Source organism: Rhinatrema bivittatum, chromosome 6 (genome assembly GCF_901001135.1).
Source record: "Rhinatrema bivittatum chromosome 6, aRhiBiv1.1, whole genome shotgun sequence".
Taxonomy (NCBI): domain Eukaryota; kingdom Metazoa; phylum Chordata; class Amphibia; order Gymnophiona; family Rhinatrematidae; genus Rhinatrema; species Rhinatrema bivittatum.
Window position 1 is genome coordinate 161,565,909 of NC_042620.1, and position 26,585 is coordinate 161,592,493.

At 43.4% G+C, this 26,585-nt stretch overlaps 1 protein-coding gene across 5 annotated transcripts in view; it reads right to left on the reverse strand.

Moving 5' to 3' along the window:
- Positions 1-712: 712 nt before the first annotated feature.
- The window catches only part of LOC115093813 (putative methyltransferase DDB_G0268948), an 81,958-nt gene continuing 56,085 nt past the window's right edge, over positions 713-26,585 (reverse strand). For 4 of the 5 annotated variants that reach the window (XM_029606107.1, XM_029606106.1, XM_029606108.1 and 1 more), the window contains 4 exons: positions 17,566-17,666; positions 3,733-3,870; positions 3,023-3,147; positions 713-2,568 (listed from right to left, as the gene is read on the reverse strand). In XM_029606107.1, the coding sequence (XP_029461967.1) occupies positions 3,033-3,147; positions 3,733-3,870; positions 17,566-17,666 (354 nt within the window). In that variant the 3' untranslated portion in view covers positions 713-2,568; positions 3,023-3,032. The remainder of the gene's footprint in view (positions 2,569-3,022; positions 3,148-3,732; positions 3,871-17,565; positions 17,667-26,585) is intronic. The other variant, XM_029606111.1, reaches the window with a different exon arrangement.

The window sequence follows — 26,585 nt, forward strand, 5'->3', positions numbered from 1 at the left end:
ATGCCAGATGAAAATCAGAATGTGTGTGACCATACCTTAAGGAAGGACATTTTTGCTACTTACACAATGCTCTTGCAGACGGGAATCTTGGAACTCACGTGCCAATACTGAATGTCTCATTGCTGCACTACCTAATGGAAAGTATGGAATTCTTTGCCAGAGGAGGGATGTGGTGAAAGCTATTAGTGTAACTGCATTTATAAAAGGTTTGGACAAGTTCCTGGAGGAAAAGTCACTTAATCATTATTAAAGGTAGAGTTGCAGAAATCTATTGCTTATTCTTGGGATAAGCAGCTTGGAATCTATCTACTCCTTGGGATCCTGCCGGGTACTTGTGATCTGGCTTGGCCACTATTAGACACAGGATACTGGACGTGATGGACCTTTGGTCTGACCAGGTATGGCAAGTATAATGTTCTAAATTTTTTTTTTTTTAAAGCAGCCTTGGCTAGTCCTACGCGTCCAATGAGTGCAATCTCTAATCCTAGAAGCCGGAGCACAGCACAATCATTATTGTAATTATCTTTATTTCTTTACACTGCCACCAAACTAGTCTAGCTTCACACAAAATTTTCTCAAAGCATCCATACAATATGTTGTGAAAAGGGTCTGATCTTGTTGTCCAAGACCAGGATTGCTCAGCCTCATATCAGTTCTTACATTGTCCTTGTTGAGGGATTCATCTTTTTAAAAATTAACAAATACCCCACCGTATTTTTTATTTTTTAAATTTATTTATTGAAATTTCAAAATATAATTTCACAAAGAATTCTCTTTGCTACAGAAACATGATACATCACATAAGCAACAATGTTAAAAGGAAAAAAACAAAGAAAAAAAGGATTATTCTTCCCCATTTTTACATCATTGTATCCATTAGACCCCAATCTAAGGGGGAGGCAGACTTAAATGAAGGAGAATACAAGAAACAAACATTTGAAATGACAAGGCATAATACGGCTACGTAAATAAATTTACGTCAGAGCATCGATTCCAGCAGATGGTATCATTTTCCTTGATTCAATAAACTTTTCAAGTTGTTCTGGTGCAAAAAATACAAAATTATCTCCCCTAAACTTGACCAGACATTTACACGGGTATCTTAAGAAAAAAAAAACCAAAAACAACGCTCCTAGGGTCAGGGTTTCCTGCCTCAGGGCTAAGAAACCCTTCCTTCTTTCTTGAGTAGTCTTGGAGAAGTCTGGCAAGATTCTCACTGATTGTCCCATAAATAAGACATTGCATTTCTTAAAATACTTTTTCATAACTGCACTCAAGTCACTATCAGTTAAGAAAGAAACCAGTAGCGTAGCTCTTTCTGTTACTTCATAGTTGGAAGACTCCAAATAATCTGTAAGGTTATTCAAATCAACAGCCTGTGTCTGTACTTGAAATCTTGGACCAGATGGTAAAAAAATATACTTTGTCCAAGGGGGGAGAATCAGTTCCGAAGAAAATTCAAGAATTTCAAGGAAATATCTCCTTAGAGTAAAACGTGGCAATTCCCCCACCATCCTTGGAAAATTTAGAAGACGCAGATTCAGATGTCTCAGCCTGTTTTCAACGCACTCAATTCTTCTATTCAGGATATCACCATCCTGAATTAGAGAGCTTTGTACTCCTTTAATTGCTTTCATCTCTTCTATATGATTACAATTTTTCTGATTTTCCTGGTTTTGAAGCTGGCTGTTCTTACAAAATGTTTCTAACTGCTGTGATAGTGAGGAAATCTTGAGAGAACAATCAGAAACAGCATTGCCCATATTTATAACAAGGTCCCAAATTGTATCGAGAGCAACTATGGCTGGTTTCTGGATCAATGCGAAGGGGTTTTTTGGCTCCAACAGCCTCTCACCTTCTACTCCACTACTTGCTGCATAAGATATTTCATCAGGGGAGAACCGTCCCGGTCCTCCCGTTGCAGTTTCCAGCCCTTCTGGAGCCAAAGCGCTCCCTGCAGAGGCTCCCTCGGTCTCAGGGGCAAGAGAGCACATGCCAGGACAGCTCGTGCGGTGGCGGTCTGACGTCAAGCGGGCTCAGGGACACCTCCTCCAAGGCTGAGGTGAGCTCTCCTCCACTCACATCAGCAGCTGGAGCTCCCGGCCCCAAAAGTGAAGCCGTTGCCAGGCACTTCGCGATCGTTTCCTGCCCCGGAAAAAGGTGGGGGTTCCGAGGGGAAGATTTTTTTTTACTTTCCCCTTTCTTTTCGCCGGCATTTTGACAATATGTTCGCTGAAACAAAGTTAGAAAGAAGCGCGCAGAGCAGAGCAATGCCGGCTTTAGGCCGCCATCTCGACTCTTCCCCATACCCCACCTTACTTATATACAAAGACATAAATGCACACAAATTTGATTGACAGATGACAGAGAATGAATACATAAGTATAAAAATGATGGCATCTGGTCCAATTAAAGGCACTATAAATTTAATTGCTCCCTTTTTTCAAGCTATAAGTTTGGCCTAATTTTTCTTTTCCTTAGGTTGACTTGCAAGCAAGAACACAGAAGTTCTTCGCCCAGACTTCTACTATGGTTTCATTAGAACAAACACCCATGATCTCTAGAAACCTGCAAACAAAAGAAAAGGAGAAACAGAACTGAGATAAGAAACAGAGCTCTTGATCTTTAAAAAGATTATACAAAATACTAGGCACACCTTTAAAAAAAAAATGTATATATATATTATAATTATAATTATATATATATTACAATTATATATATTTTAATTTTATATATATAATAATTATATATATATATATTTTTTTTAATAAACTTAAGATTTAAATGCTTCAGTTTTAGTGAAGTTCTCTTGAAATCAAAACACTGGATTTGGGTTTATTAAAACAATTTGACATGAGAAAGATGTGCCCTTTTCATCCTTATGACTAGAGTAAAGGGATGCAATCAACAAAGGAGAACGTCTGCTCATCAAAAGTGATTAACACACAAACAAGAGATAGAGAGCAGGAATTTAGTTAGTCCAAATCTTCGTTATTGTAAAGTGAACAGTATTTTATTATACTTCAAAGTGGCTACTCCACAAACTCCAAGAACGCATATAGGTTTTCCATCCGGTCCTCCAACACGGACAGTGTTTCACCCAAAGCTGCGTCGGGAGGGACTGAGTACAGTGTATTATTCCAAACACTAAAATGAAAACAAATCAATAATAAACAGTCAAAGGCTAAAGGACTATATAGTGCAACTATTAATGCATACACCGAGACACATACCTTCACTCAGGTCCTGCTTGTTTTAAAGGGAGAGCAAGTAGTGCTTACAGGGACGCCAAATTAAAGGGCTGTAAAATGGCGCGAAAACACAGATAACCAATCAGGAGAAAAACATTGATGACTACAGCCAATCAAAAAGACGAGCGTATGATCAAAGGAAGCGGAACCATTCAATTTCATTATTCAGCCCGGTGGGGGGTAGGCAATTTAACTGAAAAATCCATTTCTGTTCTCTCCGTGTGAGGATCTCGGAGAAATTCCCCCCACGTGGAGGTGGAGTTAGGATATCAATAACCAACAACCTGCGATCAGTTTCCAGGTGTCCCAGTGATGACCAATGAGAGGCTAAGGGAGCCGTGTCTATTTGTATGTGTGTTTGATCGATGTTCCACTATCCTAGTACTGATTGATCTGATCGTCTTACCTACATACAATTTAGGACACGGACATTTGACCACATAACCATGACCTGTTCACCGATGTTTATGCCATTTATTACCGTTGCTCAGTCTTTTGTAGGAGTTGCTTTGCTGCCTGAGGGTCAATTTGAAGAAAGGTTTGAAACATGGAGAAAGACTGAAGTAACCCCATCAGATTTGCAACAGGCATACGCAACTTATGTACCATCTTGGTAATTCTGCAGGAAAAGAAACAAGTATGAACAATGCAGAAGTGCAAATAATGTTTCACTATTTCTTAATGACCAGTGACCCCAGTGGTGTGTCAGATTTAACATTTTGTGGCAAGAGCTAGAAAATTCTGTGGGAATTCTACATAATTTTGCATTTATTTGCACATTAAAAATGTAGAGGCCAATATTCAATAAGCTGTTAAGTGGACAAGTTACCTGGTTAAAATTAGGTAAATAGACGTCCCACTGAATATACTAGCCTAAAATTATCTAGCTATATGTAGCCGGATAATTAAAAAACCTAACCAACTATATTTGAATATAGCCAGGCAGGTTTTTTTAAGTTATCCATTCTTGTATGGCCAGATAACATGCTACTTAACCAGATATCTTTAAAAGCTATCCGGTTAAGTAGTGCCAACATTAAAAAAAAAAAATGAAGTAAAAGGGCCAGCAGCCTGATAGCCTCCTTCAAATCATCTTACATGGCCCTGTCTGGCCATGATTCCTGCACCCCCTGTCATAATATAGTAGACGTCCCTGGTTTGTAGGCCAAGTCCCCTACCCAGATTATTGCCAAATATTCAAAGTGAGCTGCCCCCCTTTCCCCCACCCACTCACAGTGTTGAAATGTTGCATCACCCCTCTCCTCCCCTGCCAGGAGCAAGGGATCCACATCTCAACTTTGGCACCTCAGGCTGCACTGTCTTGCTCTTCTGCTGGGGCCGGTGTCATGCTTTGAATCATGCAGGACACTGTAATGTTACACATTTCAAAGCCCAACACTCCGCGCCCAGCAGCAAGAGTTGTGTACACGTGCGTAGGGGGAAACAACCTGTCGCATTGTTGCAAACAAGCTAGGATTGCGTTGGGGGGAGACATACAGGCCTGCTACCACTGCCTCCACTGGTGGTGAATGGGCAATTCCTGGGAAGGCCCAGATCTTTCCCATAGCCACAGAATCATGGGACACCAGGGGCCCTACTTATGACATGAAGTTATTTATTTATTATGTAATGAAGTTATGTGATAAAGTTATTTGTTTGTGTGTTATGCTTTTCCATGTAATTGTTTTGCCATATATTTAGGCGCTTTGTTTCCCTTTTCCCTGTAAACCGATACGATGTGAAAACGGCTATCGGTAAATAAAAACGATTAAATAAATAAAATAAATAAAAATGACTAGAAACTTAACACTTTTATTCATTTAAGTATAGCTAACTTATTGCAATTTACACATCTGGGTGACAAGATTATTTGTGTTTGAGCAAAGTATATATTATACTGAGAAGAGTTAGAACACTGGTGACATGAATATGGGTGTGAGCAGGGAGGTGTGTTAGTCCTTTCCAGAAAGGGAATATGCATGGTTTTTTTTGTTTAATGTACTAAGAAAATCAGATTACGCAAAAGCTTCTTTTTCAACTGGGCCCTGGGGGGAATGATGGTGGGGTAACGAACAAGAAATGCATTAAGAGTAACGCAACAGAACAATTATAATTATGTTTTTACATGGAAAGTACTCACAATGACAAGCCTTGTTTAAAATTATGGACAATGAAATACAGTCAAATGCTAAGAACAAGAACGGAATTTTTCAGATAAATCTGTCATCTCTTGGCTTTGAAGAGTGATTGATCATAGTGCTGGCTATCTCACACCTCATGTCAGTCATACTTTCTTTTTATTACATGCACTGCTATTGTCTAAAATGTCAAATCTAATTCATGTAGTGTCCTGCTACAAGAATGATAAATGAAAGCACACTGGAATGTCTGAGACTGGCCAAATAAATGTCAATTTGAAAACTATACAGGAAAAAGTTATACCAGAAGAGAAATATAACAGCATGAAAAGCAAAAGAAAAAGGAAAACTGATGCATTTGGAGATGAGGGTGAGAGATAAACAGAGTAAGATAAGAACAGAAAGAGCAAAAGGCAAAAAAAAAAAAAAATAAAAATATAAATAGTTTCACATTGGGGGGCGTAACCAAGATGGCCGATCGAGTGGCTGCGACTCCCTGATGCTCTGGCTGGCTTCTGATTTCTTATTCAACTGGAAAATGCCCCATAAAAGAAAAGGCAGGGTGAGTGTTTACCCCACCAAATCCACCCTACCTTCGGACCAGAGATTAGTCAGGGAGTTCGCAACTTCTGCTGGGCGGGCAGTAACTCCCGCTGGCGGAGTGACTGGAGGAAAGCCATTTTCGCCGGGAGAAATATCATTGAGCCCGCCAACATCACGACAATTGCTGCAGGCTTCCTCCCCGGAGTCCCCTGGAGCAACTGGAGAGCCCCGAGGGAACTCGGGTGAAGCAAACCAGTCGGGGGGTGCCGAAGGTGTGGTCCCCGGGGAAGTGACGACTTCAACCCCGAAAGGTCAGAATGAAGTGGAAGGGGAGACAGGAAGCGTGGAAGACGCTGTGGTGAGGACTGATTCGATTCTTGGTGCCAGCGGGGTGAGTCTAAATGCACGTAGGATTGAAAAACCAGCAATTGTAACTTTAGACTCCATTTGGGAGCTTATAGCTGGAATGGATATCAAACTACAAGAGCAATCTCATAAGTTACAGGGAGTTTCCGTCAAGTTGGATATAGTAGCACATGATCACCAGCAAAATTTACAAGAACAAGGCACTGTTATTCAAAAAATAGAAACGGAGGTAAAAGAACTGAAGGAGGTTTCCGCTGCTTTTTCAAGAGAGAGGCTAGCCACACTACGTAAAATGGAGTCACTTGAAAACTCTATCAGGCACTTGAACCTTCGTATACTTAATTTTCCTGTGGTTAAGGACGAATTGAGTCTGACAACTCTAAAAAAAAAAATACCTGGGAGAATTTTTGAAAATCCCCCAGGAGAAGATTCCTGTGATAAAAAAAGTGATAAACTTATCTCAAAGGCAAAATATTTCTAGAAATAATGTTTTGGATAACTTGGCAAATTTGACGCAATATCTGGAAGCATCGGAAGTAGAAGTCACGGGGAGAGAGACACTTCTAGTGACTTTACTATCTGAAGAAGATATAAATCTGATAATGCGTAGTTACTACAAAAATTTGAGGGTTCCTTTCTGTGGGGACCTGGTAAGGATATTTCCAGACCTTGCCAAGGCCACCCAGTTGCGCCGTAAGGCATTTCTTCAGATGAAGCCCGAAGTTTTATCTTTGGGTGCAAGCTTTATTGTGAAATACCCTTGCAAGTGTGTTATAGGATGGCACGGTTCTACTTATATTTTCTTTGATACACCACAACTGAGAGATTTCTCAAGTGCTAGATATCCAGTAACAGTTGAAACATCATGATGGGTTAATAATTGAGAAGTTAGCACTTGATTGACCATATTATATGTTTTATTTCTATATTATTACTCCTCTGTAATTCTTTACACCCCCCCCCCAATATTTCCTCTATAATGTGTTAGTGCTTAAATATTGACAAAGGTTTTCTGTATAGAGAATATCAACAGATATGTATGTTGTATTATCTCAATTGTAAAAGCATTTAGAATTCATGATGACAAAGAATATTTGTTATTGTAAAATTTGAAAAGTAATAAAGAATAAATATAAAAAAAAATATATATATATAGTTTCACTATTCTATATCCATACTACCTATTATCAAGGGTTAATTCCCTTATTTTGATGCCAGCATTTGGATAGAGTGAAAGTTTTTATTCAAAGCTGTAGTACAGGCTGCATGGGACTGAAAATAGAGAAAAGTGAGCATTAAATGGAGATATTTAGGGCCTGCTCGTCTCCAAGCTGCAAAATGCATTATTTGCCTCATTTCCCTCTGCATGAGCCTAGCTATCCCCTTTTTGGGCATGCAAAGTCACTCTGGTGAAGTTAGTCTCCAAGAAAAGAAAAAGAAAGAAAAAAGGCAAGGAAACTACAATGAGCTTGCCTGGGCTGTGATATCCGAACAATCCAAAATGCTTGTCTGGACTTTTAATTGTCAAACCACCACGTTTATATACTTTCTGAAACACTTATTCACCCCAGTTCCTGAGGAATCAATAGGGAAAACTCCAGGCCTCTCACATGGATTACAATCAGAAACATTGCTAGTGCCTTAAGCTGCAGAGCATAAGAAATTGCTGGCATGCAAGGCAAGAATATACCAAATTGAATAAAAAATTATACTTCTTACCAATTGCAAAATCTTTAGTCAGTCTCTCATTCACATGTGTTCTGTCCATGTAGGGATAAGCATTCACAGGCCAATAGCTACATACTTTTTTTAAACATACCATACGAACCTCAAACTCTGCATTGCTGTCATGACTTCAATCTCACAATCTCCGATATGTCAGCAATCCAAGGGTAGACACTGTTGAAGACTTATCTGTCACACAGGCTCCACCACTAACCCACACCCTACATCTCCAGCAGTTATATTGTAATAGATGTGATTCTGCATTCATACATTCAACATGACTGCTGCAGAAGGTGCTTGTATGATACATACTGGCTGGCCTAGCGCCTTCTAAATGAGGAATCCCTACATACTTTCTCCTCTGAACAGGGATGCGCATCAGTACTCATGAAAGAAAATTGCTATATACGAACTGACATATTTGGAGGCTGAAATAAGACTGTTGCCACTACCTTTTTTTCTCTAAAGTCTGCTGTTTAGAATCAAAGAGCACAAATTCCCCTCAACTGTGCATAAGCAGCACAGCCCAATGTGGGCTCTTTAAATGCTGATAATGTATCACTCTAGGAATGGCACTAGACATAAAAATGCAGGCACCAGGAATTCATATTATGTGACTGAAGGAGAAAGCAGCACCTTGCTGCCTCTCAAATCACATCCTTGCAGTTGTTCCTCCAGGACAAAGAGGGACAAGGAGCAAAACCCCATATGGCTCCGCCTGCCAACTCCAGTAAATCTGGCATATATAAGACTGATAATCCACATGCATTGCTGATGAGTCCACCATGTGTTGCCATAGTAAGAATTCTTTTCCTGGAGTAATTCTTTCTATTAGTAGGAGTCCACTAGTGAATGTCCTTTATTGGATGTTTTCCAGATTGACCTAAATCTTGCAAGGCCACTTCTCCTAGTTCAGAGGCTGCAGCGGGACATCCTGCATTCAGGATAGTGGGAAGCAGACATTTATTTATTTAAATCTATTTTTATTTATTAGATTTTTATATTCTGCTTTGAGTCTTCAAAGTGGATTACATTCAGGTACTGTAGTGATTTCTCTGTCCTCAGAGGGCTCCCAATCTAATAGGGTCATTTTTCAAATCGCATTATGGAATTTTTGCATGCGTTACGATGTTTTCGCATGCAAAAACATGTTAACGCCGCAATATGTGCCTTAATGCACGGTGCGATGCAAATTTTTAAAAGGGGAGGGATTGGGGAGGAGTCCGGGGCAGGATTTCCAAAAAAGTAGGCTGGCTTCACACTTTGCAAAGCCATAAACGCACAATAATCGCACAGTTTTAAATGCCTGTTACAGATAAGCAACTCTGCTTTCTCCAAGTACAAGCAGGATGGTAGTCCTTATACGTTGGTGAATCCCGAGCTACAGGCAGCTCCCCAACAAAAAAGGGGACCAACAGACACCAATGGGCACAACACCATGGCTGTTGGTATCAGAGGGGGAGACAGCCTGAACCCAAACAATGGGCCCTAGGCAAGGAGAGATGGGTTCTAACCTCAAAAGAGATTCCGAAGAACAGACTGGCAGAACCTACTGTTACGTCAGCCATCTCTATCCAGACAATAGAGAGATGTGAATGTGTGGCGAGAACTCTTATGTCGCAGTTTTGCAGACCTCTTCCATGCGAACTGCTCACAAGTAGGCCACAGACATTGCCATGGCTCTGACAGAACGAGCTTTGACATGACCCTCAAGATGCAGTCCTGCCAGGGCATAACAAGAGGAAATGCAATCTGCTAGCCAACTGAATAGTGTCTGTTTGGCAATGGCAACTCCCAAACTATTGCTATCAAAAGAAAAAAGTTGGATGCACTGTCTATGGCCTTCTGTCCACTCTAGAGAGAAGGCTAAGGCTTGCAATCCAAACTGTGCAGTGCTCAGTTTTTTGATTGTAAAAGAATTTTCCAAAGTTTCCAAGCGATTATGGATACTCAAGCTAGCATTTATGGAAGATAACCCAGCATTTTATACTGAAGTAATGGAGAAATTACTTTCCTGATAATTTCATTTTTCTTAGTGTAGATAGATGGACTCAGGACCAATGGATATAGTGTACTCCTGATACCAGTTGGAGATGGATCAGATTTCAATCTGACGTCAGCCCTAGTACATATACCCCTGCAGGAAGTGCAGCTCTTCAGAATTCTCCTCGAAAAGCATTGTGGCTATATGTATGACTGAATAATTTGAATAACTTGATAAAACTTTATAACTTGGTTAACTTAATCAATTTGGACCAGTTGAATTGGATATAGCTGGAGACCACCAGTACCCTCACCCGAGAAACGTCGACACCCGGTAGGATGGGTGTCCTTGTTGGAGGAAAGCATGGCTTACCCGTGAATCACTCGCTTGGCAGCCATGGGTGGGATGCTGAGCCCATCTGTCTACACTAAGGAAAACGAAATTATCAGGAAAGTAATTTCTCCATTTCCTAGCGTGTAGCAGATGGACTCAGGATCAATGAGATGTATAAAAGCTACTCCCGAACAGGGTGGGAGGCTGCCTGTGACCCACTTAGTAATGCCCTTGCAAATGCTGTGTCCTCCCGAGCCTGAACATCCAGGCGGTAAAACCTGGAGAAGGTGTGGTTGGAGGACCATGTTGCCGCCTGACAGATTTCGGCAGGTGACAGCAACCTGGTTTCCGCCCAGGACACTGCCTGGGCTCTAGTTGAATGGGCCTTGACTTGTAGAGGCGGCGGCTTGCCTGCTTCTACGTAGGCCGCCTTGATGACTTCTTTGATCCAGCGGGCTATGGTTGCTCGCGAGGCCGCTTCCCCTTGCCTCTTCCCGCTGTGAAGGACAAATAGGTGGTCTGTTTTTCGTATGGGTTCCAACATTGCCAGGTATTTGGATAGGAGTCTGCAGACGTTGAGGTGGTGTAGACTTCGAGCCTCTTCCGAATTCTTATGCTCATCTGGCGATGGTAGCGAGATGGAAGTGAGACACCACTTTGGGGAGGAACAACAGATGGTAACTGGATGGTTCCCGGAGCGAGCCTGAGGAACGGCTCATGGTAGGACAGTGCTTGTAGTTTGGATATACGACGGGCTGAACAAACTGCCAGCAGGAAGGCTGTCTTCAATGTTAACAGTCGGAGAGACAGGCCGCGGAGAGGCTTGAAGGAGGCTCCTGCTCAGAAATCTAGGACCAGGTTGAGGTTCCAAAGGGGTACCGGCCACTTTAGGGGTGGTCGGATGTGCTTGACTCCTTTCAGGAAGTGGGAGACATCCGGGTGAGAGGCTATGCTGTTGCTCTCGCTCTTGGTTCCGTAGCATGACAATGCGGCCACCTGTACCTTGATGGAGTTGAGGGACAATTCCTTTCTGTAGGCCATTCTGTAGGAATTCTAAGACCGCAGGAATTTTGCCTGAGCGTGGTATGATGTTGTGGTCCTCGCACCAGGCTTCGAATACTCTCCAAATCCTTATGTATGTTAGAGATGTGGAGAACTTGCGTGCTCGGAGTAGGTGTCAATTACAGCCCCCGAGTATCTGCTCTTCCTCAGGCGAGTCCTCTCAATGGCCAGACCATAAGAGAGAATAGAGCTGGATCCTCGTTGAGGATTGGTCCTTGTTGGAGCAGGTCTGTGTGTGGAGATATTGGCAGGGGGGTCCCTGTCAGTAGTCTTCGCATGTCTGCGTACCACGGTCTTCTTGGCCAGTCCGGGGCCACAAGAAGTACTGGTCCCCTGTGGTGCTCTATCTTGTGAATGATTGCGCCCAAGAGGGGCCACGGCAGAAAAGCGTATAACAGTCTCCTGTGACCAGGTCTGTACCAGGGTATCGATTCCCTGGGACTGAGGTTCCCGCCTGTGGCTGAAGAAACTGGGCACTTGGGCGTTGGACCGATTTGCCAGAAGGTCCATGGTTGGTGTTCCCCAATGGTTCACTATCAGTTGGAAAGCTGCGGTCGACAGCTTCCATTCTCCTGGGTCTAGACCTTCTCTGCTGAGGTAATCCACAGTGATGTTGTCTTTCCTGGCAATGTGGACGGCCGAGATCCACTTCCGCCCATGACATTAGGTCTATTTCCAGAGACACTTGTTGGCTTCTGGTTCCTCCCCGACGGTTGATGTAGGCCACTGTTGTGGCATTGTCTGACATTACTCTGACCGCTTTGTCTCGGAGTCTGTGACCGAACCGTAGGCAGGCTAGTCTAACTGCCTGGGCTTTTAGGCGATTGATGTTCCATTGCCCTTGGGCGGTTAGCTCTTCACAGTGTGCTCCCCATCCTCGTAGGCTGGCATCCTTGGTGAGCAGGATCCAGGTCAGTGAGGATAGTCTTGTTCCCTGGCTCAGGTGGCCGTCTTGTATCCACCATCGCAGTTCGGTCCGAACTCTGCCCAGGAGCTGAAGCCGTATGGTGTAGTTCTGGGACAGTGGATTCTATCGCGATAGAAGTGAGTGCTGTAGAAGTCTCATGTGAGCTCGTGCCCATGGCACTACTTCCAGTGTGGATGCCATGAGACAGAGGACTTGTAGGTAATCCCATGCTGTGGGGCAAGGTTTGCTCAGCAGGGTTTGCAACTGGTTCATCCGTTTTGATCTCCTTGCCGGTGTCAGGATGACCTGGTCTTGTTTGATTTCGAATCGGACTCCCAAGTATTCTAGAGACTGAGGGCTGCAGACAGCTCTTGTTTGTGTTGACCACCCATCCAAGACTCTCCAGTAGAGTTTTAACTGTTGGTTGCCTGGTGACTTTCCTCTGGGGATTTTGCCCTGATCAGCCAATAGTCTAGGTAAGGGTGCACAAGGATTCCTTCCTTCCTCAGTGTTGCCACCACCACCACCACTATGATTTTGGTGATCATCTCGGGTGCTGTGGCTGATCCGAAGGGTAGTGCCCGGAACTGGTAGTGACAGTCCAGGATTTTGAAGCGTAGGAAGCGCTGATGTTAGTGATGGATCGGAATGTGTAGGTAGGCTTCCGACAGATCCAGGGATGTGAGGAACTCTCCTGGTTGTATCGCCCTTATTACAGAACGTAGGGTTTCCATGCAGAAGCGGGGAATCTTCAGGTGACGGTTGACCGACTTGAGGTCCAGGATGGGTCTGAACATTCCCTCTTTCTTGGGGGATGATAAAATAGATGGAATAATGCCCAGTATTTATTTGTTGTGGAGGCACTGGTGTTATGGCCTCTAGGGCTAGCAATCTGGTCAGTGTAAACTTCCACTGCCGCCCTCTTGAAGAGGTTGTGGCAGTGGGATTCCACAAACTTGTCCGGAGGAAATCTAGGTAATACCCCTCTCGAATGATGGTTAGGACCCACTTGTCCGAAGTTCTTGACCCATCTTTGGTAGAATAGGGCAAGTCTGCCCCCTATGGCTTCTTCCTTTGGACGGGTCGGCTGATTCTCTTTGTGGGGTGCGGTTGGGGCCTGGTCCCGAGCTGGCTCCCCTTTTGTTGTGCTTGTTCCGAAAGAACTGGTTCCTGCCTGTAGGACGAGGTGCTTGATGAGTGTTTCTGTATGGGTTGAAGCGCTGTGAACCTCTGCCCCTGGAAGTTTGGGGGAAAGGGTCACTGGTTTCTCTTATTCCTGTCCCCCGGTAGCCGCGGCAGTGGGGACTCGCCCCATTTGTTAGCAAGTTTCTCTAGTTTGCTTCCGAAAAGGAGGGATCCTTGAAGGGCATCCTTGTTAGTCTCATTTTGGAAGATGCGTCGGCCGACCAGCTTCGGAGCCAGAGTTTCCTCCTGGCTGCCACGGCTGATGACACTCCTCTAGCTGCGGTGCGCACCAGATCAGAAGCAGCATCCGCCAGGAAGGATACTGCTGGTTCCATGGCTTCCCCAGGAGTGTTGCTCCTGGTCTGTGATAGGCAGGCACGTGTCACCACGGCGCAGCAGGCCGCTTTCTGTAGGGACATAGTGGCGATGTCAAAGGACTGTTTGAGGATGGATTCCAGACGTCTGTCTTGATCAACTTTCAGTGCTGCTCTTCCCTCCACTGGGATAGTAGTGCGCTTCGAGACTGCGCAGACCATGGCATCCACTTTTGGGCATGTCAGAAAGTCTTTGGCCGCCGGGTCCAGAGGGTACATGGCAGCCAGAGCCTGGGCCCCTTTGAATGTAGACTCTGGGGCATCCCATTCCTGGTCAATTAGCTGTTGGACGGCTTGTAACAGAGGGACTCCGTCAGATCTCCCGCCATTTCCCTCTAGCAGAGGATTCGTCTTAGGCTCCCCCGAGGCACTTGTGCCCAGGATAGCAAGCTCCTTCAGGCTGTGGGTGACCAGGTCTGGAAGCTCATCCTTGGTGAAGAAGCGCCTCATGATCCTGTGAGGCTCTGTCCCCGGAGGGAGTTCCCCCTCCTTCAGGGGCTCTGATTCCTCCTCCGAGTTGTCCGTGTCCCCATAGGTGGGGCTTCTGGGCGGTGGATTCAATTCTCTGGGCCTAGAGGTCCTCTGGTGGAGGCTGTGGCAGTGTTATTGGAGGCTCTGTCTGCATATGAACGAAGGTGTGCAGGCCTTTGAAGAATTCCACCCAGGAGATAGACACTGGGTCCAAGCTAGGAGGCGCTGTGTCCCTGGGGGGTCCCGTTTGAGGGGGGTCCCACTGGGATTCGCTAGGTCCGGTGTACTTATTGAGGAGCTAGAACCCAGTCCCGGCTGGATACACAGGGCATTGGCTTCTTCGTGTTGTTCGGCTCTGATGTGGCATACTGGGCAGAGGCCCTCAGCCTTGAGCTCCTTTTCCGGTGGTGCTATAGATATAGGTGCGTAAAATCTGTTATGCGCTCCGGTGTGAAGTTGTGCACGTAGATTGGGTGTGCGCTCAGGATGTGCGCGCTGGTGTGTACAAATTGCAGTTATGCACCCGGCACAGTAAGCGCATGTTACGCGCGTATCTTGTGCGCACGGTACTTGAGCGTGCGAAGTTGTGCGCACAAGGAATTTGTGTGCACGGCTCGCCTCTGTGCGCATGGATCAAAGTGGCGGACCGGGCGGCAAGCAGCTCAAAATGGTGCCTGCGACCACGCAGACAATATGGCAACCACCACAGGGGTCTCCACGTGGGAGGACCCTTGGATCAAACCAGGGTCTAGCCCTGCTAGGGCGGATCAACACGGTGGCACTGGTCCCAGCCGGTGAACTGTGCGACTCCTCGAGCTTCTGAGACCGGAGTCTTTAAAGAAGATTTCTACCTTACCTTATCTCGGCGGTTTCCGGCTGCGGGGGGAGAGGGAAAATACCTTCACTGCCGCGCTCGAGGTTGCACCCACTGCCTCTCAGCCGTACCCGAAATCTGGGGCTAGGTCCCCACCGAGGGATAGCAGAAATCACCTCGGGAATTCTCAACTGGGGGAGGGACCCGAGGGTGTCACCGCAGGAGAGCGGTCATCTGTGGAGGTAAAATTTCTTATTTCGGGTTTTCTCTGGTAAATTTACTCTAATGCTGTGAGAGCATGCAAATAGTCCCTAACTGCTATGGAGACGGAAAATACTGAAGAGCTGCACTTCCTGCAGGGGTATGTGTACTAGGGCTGACGTCAGATTGAAATCTGATCAGTCTCCAACTGATATCAGGAGTACACTATACCCATTGGTCCCGAGTCCATCTGCTACACGCTAGGAAATAGTAGTATTAAGAGAGGCAACTTACTTCCTAGAGAACTCAAACATTTACCTTGTTCAAGTTTTCCTCTAGTTTCAATAGAGAAATTAGTTAACTAGCATACAGTCTAAGTAAGGGTTTGATCCAATTTAGCCACAATCTTCCAAATGTCTTTCAAAGTTACTACATTGGGTTCCTCAAAAACTCTAGAACTCTCAAGCAGTAAAGAAAAAACTGATGGAAGAGGAACTCAAAGAGTCACATTGAAAGAAGAGGCTGCAACTCTGTCAGATGTATTTAAGGAGGAATCCAAGTCCAAAGCCACAGCTTGCTCAAATCTAGAAGCCTGAGCAATACCACCTAGAGTAGCATTGGGCTGCCTAGAATCCAGAGGGGGTGGACCCTGTTGGTTGTGGGGGAGGCTGGACTATGCCAGGACTTAAGGAAACCTCTAAAGAAGAGGTTTCAATACTAGCAGTACAAAAGAGGTAACTCACCCGCACGCTGTACATGTGTATCCATTGGTCTTCTGATAGTTCCTGCTGTAGAATAAGCGTGTGTCTTACTTTTCCTTTTATTCCCCCCCCCCCCCCCCGGCTATAAGCGGCGCTCCTCTGTCTTGTGGCTTCAGCTGCACACTGTTGCAGCAGCATTTATATGTTGAGCTGGGTCCAGCTGATGTCGTCACAATGGGCAGAGAAGGGGAGCCTGGAGCAGTACGCTGCCCACACCAACAGGTCTCAAAGTTTCTGGGCAGATAGCACAATGCTCCCTCTTCTCAGTTCTCCCTCCGGGCTTTCCACTTTTATATCACACTGACATAACAGTAGGAGCATACTTCGGTGTGATTTTCTCACACCCCCTCCCCCCCCCAACGGACAAGAAATGTTGGAGTGACTTTGTATGTCTGAAAAAGGATGAGGAGGCTGAAGCATAGGGAAATAAAGGAGGTAGCTAATGCATTCCATGGCTCAGAGCTTGACAAGCCCCAGATTCATTAAATGCTCCATTTTGTCCAAATCAGCTTCCTGAACAAATATTTTAATTCCTGCTTTCCACAGCTGCAATAGGTGAATTGAACCCTATTAATATAGGGTATTTCAAATGTCCATAAGGACTACTAAAATTATTTCTTCTGGCCTATCAAAAGACGGTACCTAAAATGTTCTGATAGTCAGAAAAGACAGCAGCCACAAAGTTCAATATTTAGAAGTCACTTCTACTGAAATGGTTTCCAAAGATCTCAAAATCATCTAAGAGTCCTTGATCTGGTTCTGCCCTACTGTATGCAAAGAAAATGTTCTAATTTCCCTAAGATGTCCTAGGTGACATCACTGATCTGATAGCTCTATCTATTGGGTGTCCTTCAGCTGCAATAGCAACATACTGATGATTTGATTTAAAGTATAATCTTACCAATTCAAAGCAGCACTGGCCTACCTTCAACTTAAATTTATTATATAAAATCTGCACAGGATGCACTAAACATGTTCATTACCAGAGAACATTACACCTTCTAAAGCAACTCTGGGGTGTATGTAAAAATAATCAGATTTAACTTCTATCATGTCTTACATAAAGACATACATTCTTCCACATTTTTAAAAGCCATTTGACTAAAGGACAATACATTTTAACTAGCTGCAACCCGCTGAAAATTCATAAATGGAGGATGTGGCCACCACTTCTCTAAGCCAACATCAGAACTCTGTCCTCCATTTTCCCAGTTTGCTTCCCCTTTCTGAACTCCTACTAGTCTACCTGCCAGTGCCCTCTTCCCTCCTGTCCATCCATCTCTGCCTTTCTTAGACACCACAAGTTTATGCAGTGCACACACTTTTTGTGGAGGTTGAGCCTTCAACTGACAGTGCCCAGTTATAGTCAGAGCAAGAATAGCAGACAGAGAGGGATACCAAACGTTAGAAGACTAGATAGGCCACACAATATATAAAGAGAGAGACTCACCTCTGCTTGTCTGGATAAGGGATGGCATTAAATATTTCTTCATACTCAGAATGAACAGTTTCAGTATGTTTACTTGTATATTTAGTCAGAGAATCCAAGTACTGCAAAGAAAATAAAAGGAATATTCAAATTGATTTTAACTTTGTCAGACTTTTCTTTGCCCAGTGGGCAACTTTTAGCAGCATGATAGTGATTTCACCATTTTGATTATAAATGGCAATTTTGTGCTGAGCCACAATTTCACTCACTCAAAAGTTTTCCAAAATTGGTCCTTTCCACACCTTCGTGCAGGGCTTCCCACACCTGTTCTGAGGATCCCATAGCCAATCAGGTTTTCAGGATAGCCACAATGAATTTGCATACTGTGGAGACCCAGTATATGTAAATTTATCTCATGCACATTCATTGTGGCTATCCTGAAAACTCAACTGGCTGCGAGGTCCCCAGGACAGGTTTGGAAAGACCTACCTTGGCATGTTCGAAAACATTTTGAAAGAAAAGTTAACTTCAGTGTATGCGTTACATAGAACGAAGCTTCCTTCCAAACCTCCTCACTTTCCCCAAACACCAAGCCCAAAATCAGAATAAAAAGAAGCTGAAATCTGGACAGCAGACCTATAGCTGTGGGTTCTCTCAGAAAGATTGCTGTTTCGGTACATGTGAGGAAGAGAAGCAGTCACTCATACAAGTACAGGCCAGCCACCAGCTCTCCTCTGCATGTTGAGAGGAATGTCTGCAGCATACACGAATTGGAATGGCAGCTTCCCTTTTTTGCATGTGCGTAAAACACAAGAAAATTAGGTTCTTACCTTGAAAATTCTCTTTCCTTTAGTCCAGTGGCGTGGCCATGGCCCACCCAACTGGAAGAGGCCTGTTGGAGCAATGCCATCATGGGATCCCATCCCCGTGACGGCAAAGAGGGCAGCCTCAGAAGAAGCAAGGCCACCATGGGATCCCATTCCCGTGAAGGCGAAGAGGATGGCCGGGGATGCAATGCTGTCGCGGGAGCCCATCCCTGCAGTGGCGGAAGTAGGACTTTGGCTGTGCCTAATGAAAAGGTCCAGCATGTGTGGGGGTGAGAATGGGAGCCTGGATGTGCATCTGTGTACACAAGAATGGGAGCGTGTGTGTAGAGAATGTGAGCTTGTGTGAGAGAGTAGGAAAAGAGAGACTATAAAGGAATAAGAAAATAAGCGATAAGGGAAAAATGGGGGGGGGGGGGGGGGGGGGGGAAGAAAAAAAAAGAGCCTATTTTGAGATTTTAGCAATTTGAATATGCTATCTTTGGGAATGTACATTTCTTATATTTTGCACTTTCTTCAATATTCCACTACTACTCAGAGTCTAGTTTCTCAGGCTATTTTGGTTTTATTTGCATGTTTGTTTCAAATTTGTAGTCTCTTATGTCTATATTGGGTAAGGATCGGTCTATGTTTTGCCTGTGTGTGATTGAAGTACAGTATTTCTGCTAGCATATAGTTTCTCTAACAGTCCAGCTTGTTCTGTTTACTCCAGTAGGTGATATATTAATTTTCTAGGGCCTGGTGTAGTATTTGCATTGCTGCTTTTCATAAATGTTGCTGTTATTTAAATCCTGAGAGTCAGTGCTGTGACTGTATGGTTTGGCAAGGTTCTAGGCATTTTATTGTAGTTATGATGATTTCTGACTTTCTGCAAAGAGGATTCATGAAAGAATATATTTTTGTTTTATTACATGATTGATTGGATCTGTGTTTTCTTCACTTTTTACATGATATACTTGTGCGTTTATAAACTGCAATAAATACAAAACATTTTTACAAATTAATAAGGAATTTTTAATTCTGGTAAGTGTTTGACATAATTGAGGTAAAGTGTTTTGAAGTTTCACATATGATGCATAATGGCTGTTGCAAGCTATTTAGAAAGCTAGTGTAGGATGTAGTATATGGCATTATTTATCAATAAGAATACAACTAGTAGGTCTCAGACCTGCATGCCTACAGCCCACCCAATCAGTTCTGGCTATGCCACTGCATTAGTCTCACAGATCAGTCCAGACAACTGGGTTTTTCTCTATCAGCAGATGGAGACAGATGAAACTTCACATTACTTCTGTACATAAGACAATGTGCTGCCTGCAGTTGCTCAAGATATGTTTTTCCTTAGCTTAATTGCAACTAGCATTATAGGTCCCTCTGAAACTATGAGCAGAAGAGCATGAAATTTCTAGGAACCTGAAACCCCAACTGGGGCAAGCTGAGCCAAGCAAGCATCTTGAACCACCATAAAGATTTAAATTATCTACATACAAAACAGCTGGAAAGATAAAGCAGTCTTCAGAAACCCTGGGTGGGATTCTGGACTGATCTGTGGGACTACAGGAAAGCAATTTATCAAGGTAAGAACCTAAATTTTCCCTTCCTCATCATCCTGATTAGTCCAGACAAATTGGATGTATCAAAGCTTCCATACCCAGAGGTGGGAACCTGAAAGATCTGCTCATAAGACACTATCTATAAAAACGAACGTATCTAGAGTCTGGCCATAGAGTCTAAAATGTTTGCCAACCATGTAAAAAATGAATTACTTGCTGCTCTTATAAATCTCATGCATCAAAACCAGACAAGGTTCAGATCATAAAGCCAATTGCGACTTAGATTGTAAACCCTCTGGGGATAGGGAAATACCTACAGTTCCTGAATGTAATCCACTTTGAATCACTGAAGAAAAGTGAATAGAAATAAAGAAATAAGGTTCAAGGACCCACCAGAACCTGTAAACCCATAGAAATATAGGCCGATGCTCACACCTACTTAATCCATCTGGCAATAGATACTTTCAAAGCCTTCTTCTCCTTTACTTGGACCAGTATAAAAAAAAAAAATTTGACCTCTGAAAGCCATTTCTGATGTCAGAAGCATCCTGAAGACATCTAACACTGAAAGTTCTCTAGCATTTATTTAGTTAAGTTTTATATACAGACACTAGAGGGCCATCCTAACTGTTCACAACAGTAACTAAGAACAATATATCTAATCTGATATACAAATAAATGAACCTAAAGTACCTAATTTATTTATATGGAGAGAAAGACTACAGATTGGCTCAATAGAAAACAGACTACCTTTGGCCAAAATGAGATACATCCTGATGGAATCTCCATCCTCCGATAACTGTAGAAAAGGGTCCCTGCACCATAAAGCCTGTGACTCTAAACTGCCTCATTGAGCAAACAGCTGCCAAAGAGACAGACTGTCAGGCTAAATCTTTTATAGATGCTCTCTGCATAGGCATGAAGGGTGAGAAAAGGATTTTAAAACCAGAATCAGATTCCATGGCAGAACCACTCATCTCCAATGGGGGAGCATAAATGCTAATCCCTCTTAAAAATCTAACCATCTTTGGAAGAGAAGCCAAGGAAGCAGTGTTAATCTTCGCGCTGAAACAGGCCAAAACTGACAGTTGAAGTCAGAGAAACAAGCATTAAACCATTTTGCAAACCTCTGTAGAAAAACAAACAAACCAAAAAAAAACAAAACCCCAAAATTTGCAGAGAAACCACATCTGTCCCCCTCTCATAAAGCCTCTAACACCTTCCAAACTTGCATATACTCCAATGAAGTCAATTGTTCCCTAGCCTGTGAGCAAAGTCATAAATGACTTCTCGTGAATAAGCCTCAAACCTCTTCTCTCAAAAATTAGGCCACGAGACCAAAACAATCCACTTGATGCAAGACAATAGGCCTCCCTATTACAAGGTTTACTAGGCCCATGAACCAAAGTTGTCTCGGCCATCCTGGAGCCACTAGATCCCTTGTCCTTAGTGTCTTTCTATGTGCCTGACCACCTTGCCTATAAATGGCCAAGGAAGAAAGTCACACAGTAGAATATGAGGCGGCCATGGCTATCAAGCCTTGATATTGAACCTGGCTGCCATTGAAACCCACTGGAGAACCTCTTAGAATGACCTCACATCATGGAATTATTCCCACTCCCTCAGATTCAGAGTTTCCTGCTTAGGCAGTCAGTTTAAACATTCTGTCCAACAGCCACTGGAGAGGCTGACAGGAGTCACAGATAGCCTTCCACCCACTGGACCAAGAGTGCTACTTCCATGGAACCCATCCAAATCTTGGTGTCCCTGTCAGTAGATGTAATGTACCTGAGATATGAATCTCTTCTGATTCAGACTAATGGAAGAAAGACCTTCAATACCAGATAATTGGACTACTAGGCTTACTTTGACCACAGACCCTGTACTATCAGACCTTGTCAAATGGCTCCCCAGACACCAGGACTTGCCTCCGTGTTGACCACCATCCAAACGCAGGATGTCGAAGTTCACACTTTTGTATAAACTGTCTCACGAAAGACACCAGGATCTGGCTCCCCCCAACATGAAGCAATACAGAGGCATTAAGATATTCTCCATTTTATTCTAGATTCCTTTCCTAATAATTTCTAACATTGCTTTTTTTTTTACCGCATACTGATCCAATAATTTCAAAGTATTATCCATTATGATGCCCAGATCCTTTTCCTGGGTAGTAATTCCTAACCTTATGTAACTACAGTGTGGGTTATTTCCCTCCCCCATGTGCATTACTTTACACTTGTCCACATTAAAATTTCATCTGTCATTTGATGCCCAACTTCCAATCTCTCAAGGTCCTCCTGCAATTTTTCAGTCTGCTTGTTATTTAACACCTCAATTATTTTGTCATCTGCAAATCTGATCACCTCACTGTTCCCCTTTCCAGATCATTTATAAATATATTAAAAAGCACTGGTCCCAGTACAGATCTAGTGTTTTGCATGTAACTTGCCAGTGCTTATGTTCTTTCCTATTTTCTCGCCTTCCACTCTTTAAAATGATGGCCTTTTGTCTTTGCCTCTTTTCTCTCATCATTAAATCATGCTGGCAGTTGTTTGTATGCCATGCTTTAAAAAAGTTAAAAGGATGACCATTTTATCTAATCCTCCAAGATAGTATTGTTAAACAATATCCACATTTCATGCAATCTTGACTTTGCAACTGCTTTTAGTTTTTTCTAATTTTTTCATTCTATCATAGTCTCCCTCCAATGACTATCAAATTTAATTGCATTATGATCACTATTGTTCAGCGGCCCCATCACAGTAACCCTTGCACCAGGTTGTGCATTCCACTGAGGCCTAGATCTAAAGCAGCTGCTCTGGTCACTTTTAGGACCAGCTGCACCATAAGCAGTCATTTAAGGCATCTAAATGTAGCCTTCAGAACCTCCCTCCTGTGCCTACATATGTTATTGATATTCACATGTATCATGACAGCCAGCATAACCCCAGAACTCTCTAAATATTACCTAGGTGATGTGAATGTAGTAGACTTCACATCAAGAAGTCAAGTTAAGCCCAGCCGCCACCCAGCTATCTATAGTCCTAATGATCGAATTACCAACTAAATGGTAGTCTTAACTCATCCCTCCTGGGCACAAGCTCCTGGAGACAGATTCTTGGTACAAGAGGGCAAGCCCTCATTGCAATCTCACTTCCTGCCACACCAAGGCAATGATCTCCTTCCAGGTGACTTTTTTCTTCAACAGCAGCACAAGGGCTACTAGACTAAGTTGGGACCACTACACTATGTCCCTGAATATCTCCTCTATATTTAAACAGATTTTAGTTTGTAACATCCAATGTACTTGGGGGGGGGTGTCTCAGCTCCTTCAGGCCAGCCACTCTGGTCTCCAGAGAAGATTCATTCTCGGTCAGCCTCGTTTCCCCTCACAGGACAAGATGAGCCCCCACCTGGCTAAGCAAAGTGCTGACACAAGCAGCATGAGCTTCCCTACAGCAGAGATAGCTTCCCTAACCTCAGACCAGAAACAATCCATAGCACTAGTATGATTTGTTCCCCTAGCTCTTAACTGTGGTTAGTCAGTTAGGCTGTTTAGTTACTTTATTCTGAATTTGCATCCAAATGTGATATGTTATTGTCATGCTAATTTTCTAGTATCTGCTAAGTAGATTCCTTTTGTACTATTCTCTAGAAATGTCCTTTTCCAAGACAATTAGTAAAATGTTGACAATTCCTGGTATAAAACTATATTCCTAATAAAGTTATTATCTAAGACAAACAGCCTTGTGCAATCTAACATTCTCAGATTGCTGATAAAAGACATAGTGGGAGACTTGCTAGATGGCTAATCCCCTACAGGACCAGTACTCTGGCTATGAGTGCACTCCATGGAGACTTAATCAGAAATAAAACTTACCCCCCAGACCAAGGCTAAAATGTCAAGATGAAGGGGCCATTGGAGGCACAAAGATAACATCTTGTGCATGCCCCTAAGTGAATCAGGGAAGTCTGCATAGGAGATGCTGCAATAACTCAGAAGGACTCTTTTGCTGCACTCTGTAGTCACCCTCACAAATAAAGAGCAGAGCAGACCTGACCACCACTGCTGTTCCATTTAGATCTCCCCTGACCCAGAGAATTATCAAAACTGCTGTCTGTTCACGACCCAAGGCTTGTCCGCTGATGGATCCAGTGGGGTATACCCCTGTGTGGGCTCAAATTGAGCCACGGTAATCTTACAAGGTGGCTCCCAACCTCCCGTGACCAGCAGAAAAAAAAAAAAACAAAAACACACTGGTGCTGAGGGATCCCTCATACATCGGAAACTAAAATGGCATTGTGTCTGTATTCGTGCTGAGGGATTCATTTCCCTGCACCTGCAAATGCTATGGTTCGAACAGGCATTAATAAAATGGAGCCGCATGGTCGCCAGAAGAACAGACTCTGGGCCAGAGTCTCATCTGGCTTTGTTGGAAATAGCACCCGAGACATCCTCCCCACAATCTTCCACCAAATCCGCTCAAATTTGAGCCCAGGTAAATCGCCCTTGCAATCTCCACTTTCCAAGGACTGTTTCTTGCGCTCTGCGAAGATGGACCTATGTTGCAGATCTTTGCCATTAAAGGAAATTGCAGCCCCAAAGTCTGCACTGTGAGCTGTATGCCACCAAGCCTTACTTTGTGACTGGATCTCCCTGGCAAACCTCACCTGGACTACCTGCCCTCTTGCTACCATGAAGCCCATGTTTGTTTGTTTTTAAAGTGACTGGGCACTTTAAAATAAAAGCCTCCCTCCAAAAAGAAAGTAATACTTCTTACATGAAGGCTTATTCCAGGGATCAGGAGGAATAGTCAAAGAGGGAGACAAGGTTAGGAAATAAAGGAGCCAGCCCCACTGGCTTTCAACATCCTCAAAAATCAGGGCAGACGACAGCCAAGGGTCACCAACCCCCTTCTCGCCCTTGTACACCCCTGGGAGTACATCTTCAACTGCAGGTTCAGCAATGCCACCATCTGCTGGAGACAAAACTGAGCGCCTGCAGGTGGCACACTATCTTATGTACCAGTAGCACTATAAAGCTTTTCTTCATCTGTCTTCATCTGCTGAAAGGGGAGGGAAAACCTAGTTGTCTGGACTGATCTGGGGGACAATAAGAAAAGTGGCATTACCGGGTACAAGCAAGCAGTCATGGCTGTTTTTTTTTTTTTTTTGCGTTGTTGTTTTTTTTTTTAATTTGGGCTGTTTACACAATATAACAAATTCAAAAGCAAACCAGGCAGATCTCAGCTATTCTGCTTGCACACACAGAATAGTCAAAATCTCACCAAATGTCTACTTAACTGGAGGTTGGGGAGGTAGAGCATGGAGTAGGCCTAGAATTTGATCAACTAAAAAGTTTACAAAAAAAAAAACCCAACCCCTACAAAACACTGAAACAAAAATTAAGAAAAGAATGCTTCAAAGTCTAAAATGTGATGCTTTTTCTTTTGAGGGTATAACGTTTTACGCACATCCTGGTTATCAACATAACATTATTTGGGCATAATTATTGGGACAGAATAGTTCCTAAGCAATGGCTGTATGGTAAAATAAAAGGGATGATTGTGATTTACGTTAAACAGAGAATTGGGAATTGAGTATTGCTAAAATCTGGTTCTGCCAATAACCCTGACTTTGGGTTAGTTTCTTTAACTCCCTGTGCTTCCAGATTCCATTGAAATTGCAGCTTGCTTCTTTTATTTCAGAATTAAAGTTATATTTATGATATAAATTCTCTCTATGTTGTCTTAAAATTAACAAACTGCAGGGATTCTGGAGAAAAAAAATCCTTAATGTAGTCATCCTTTCTGCAAAGCACCAAATGAAGAATGAATGAATGGCAGATGGAAGACTAAAACGGAGTTAATTCCATGTATGGATGCATAAAAAAAAATTAAAAATTAAAAAAAAAAGGTGTAGTTTCTGGAATCCAATGGATTCCAGGATCTCAAGCACCATGGTCTTGATCAGAAGTAGGTCTCGTCAGATATACCTAATCAATTTCTTTGACTGTGTGACCACAGAGTTAGATCAGGGAGAGCATTAGATACAGTGTACTTAGAATTCATCAAGGCTTTTGTTTATAAAAGACACATATGGAAATATGTCAAACTAGGTATAGGTCCTCAAGTGGGTTAAAACCTGGTTGAATGTAGGGCACTAAAGGGTAGTGCTAAATGGATTTCACCGTAAGGATGGGATTGATAACAGTAGTGTGCTGCAGGGATCGTTTCTTCAGCTGGTTCTTTTCAACATTTGTGTTAATACTGTGGAAGGGCTACTGGGAAAGGTTTGCTGTCTTGCAGATTATACTAAAAACTGCAACAAAGTAGATACCCTGGAAGATGTGGAAAACATGAGGAGGGATCTAGCAAAGCTTGAATGTCTACAGTCTGGCAGCTAAGACTAATGCTTAAAAAAAAAAAAAAAAAGCTGGGTCATACATTTCTGTTACAAAAGCCCAAGGGGCGAGTACAGCATAGAAGGTGAAGTTGTGTGCACAAAACAAGAGTGGATCTACTGGTGATCATTCGGTGGCCAAAGAGGTAGACAAGGTGACAGCAAAAGCCAGAAGGATATTTGGAGGCATCAGAAGAGGAATAGCAGAAAAAAGGATGTAATATTGCCTCTCCACAAGTCTTTGGAGAGAGAGACTTCA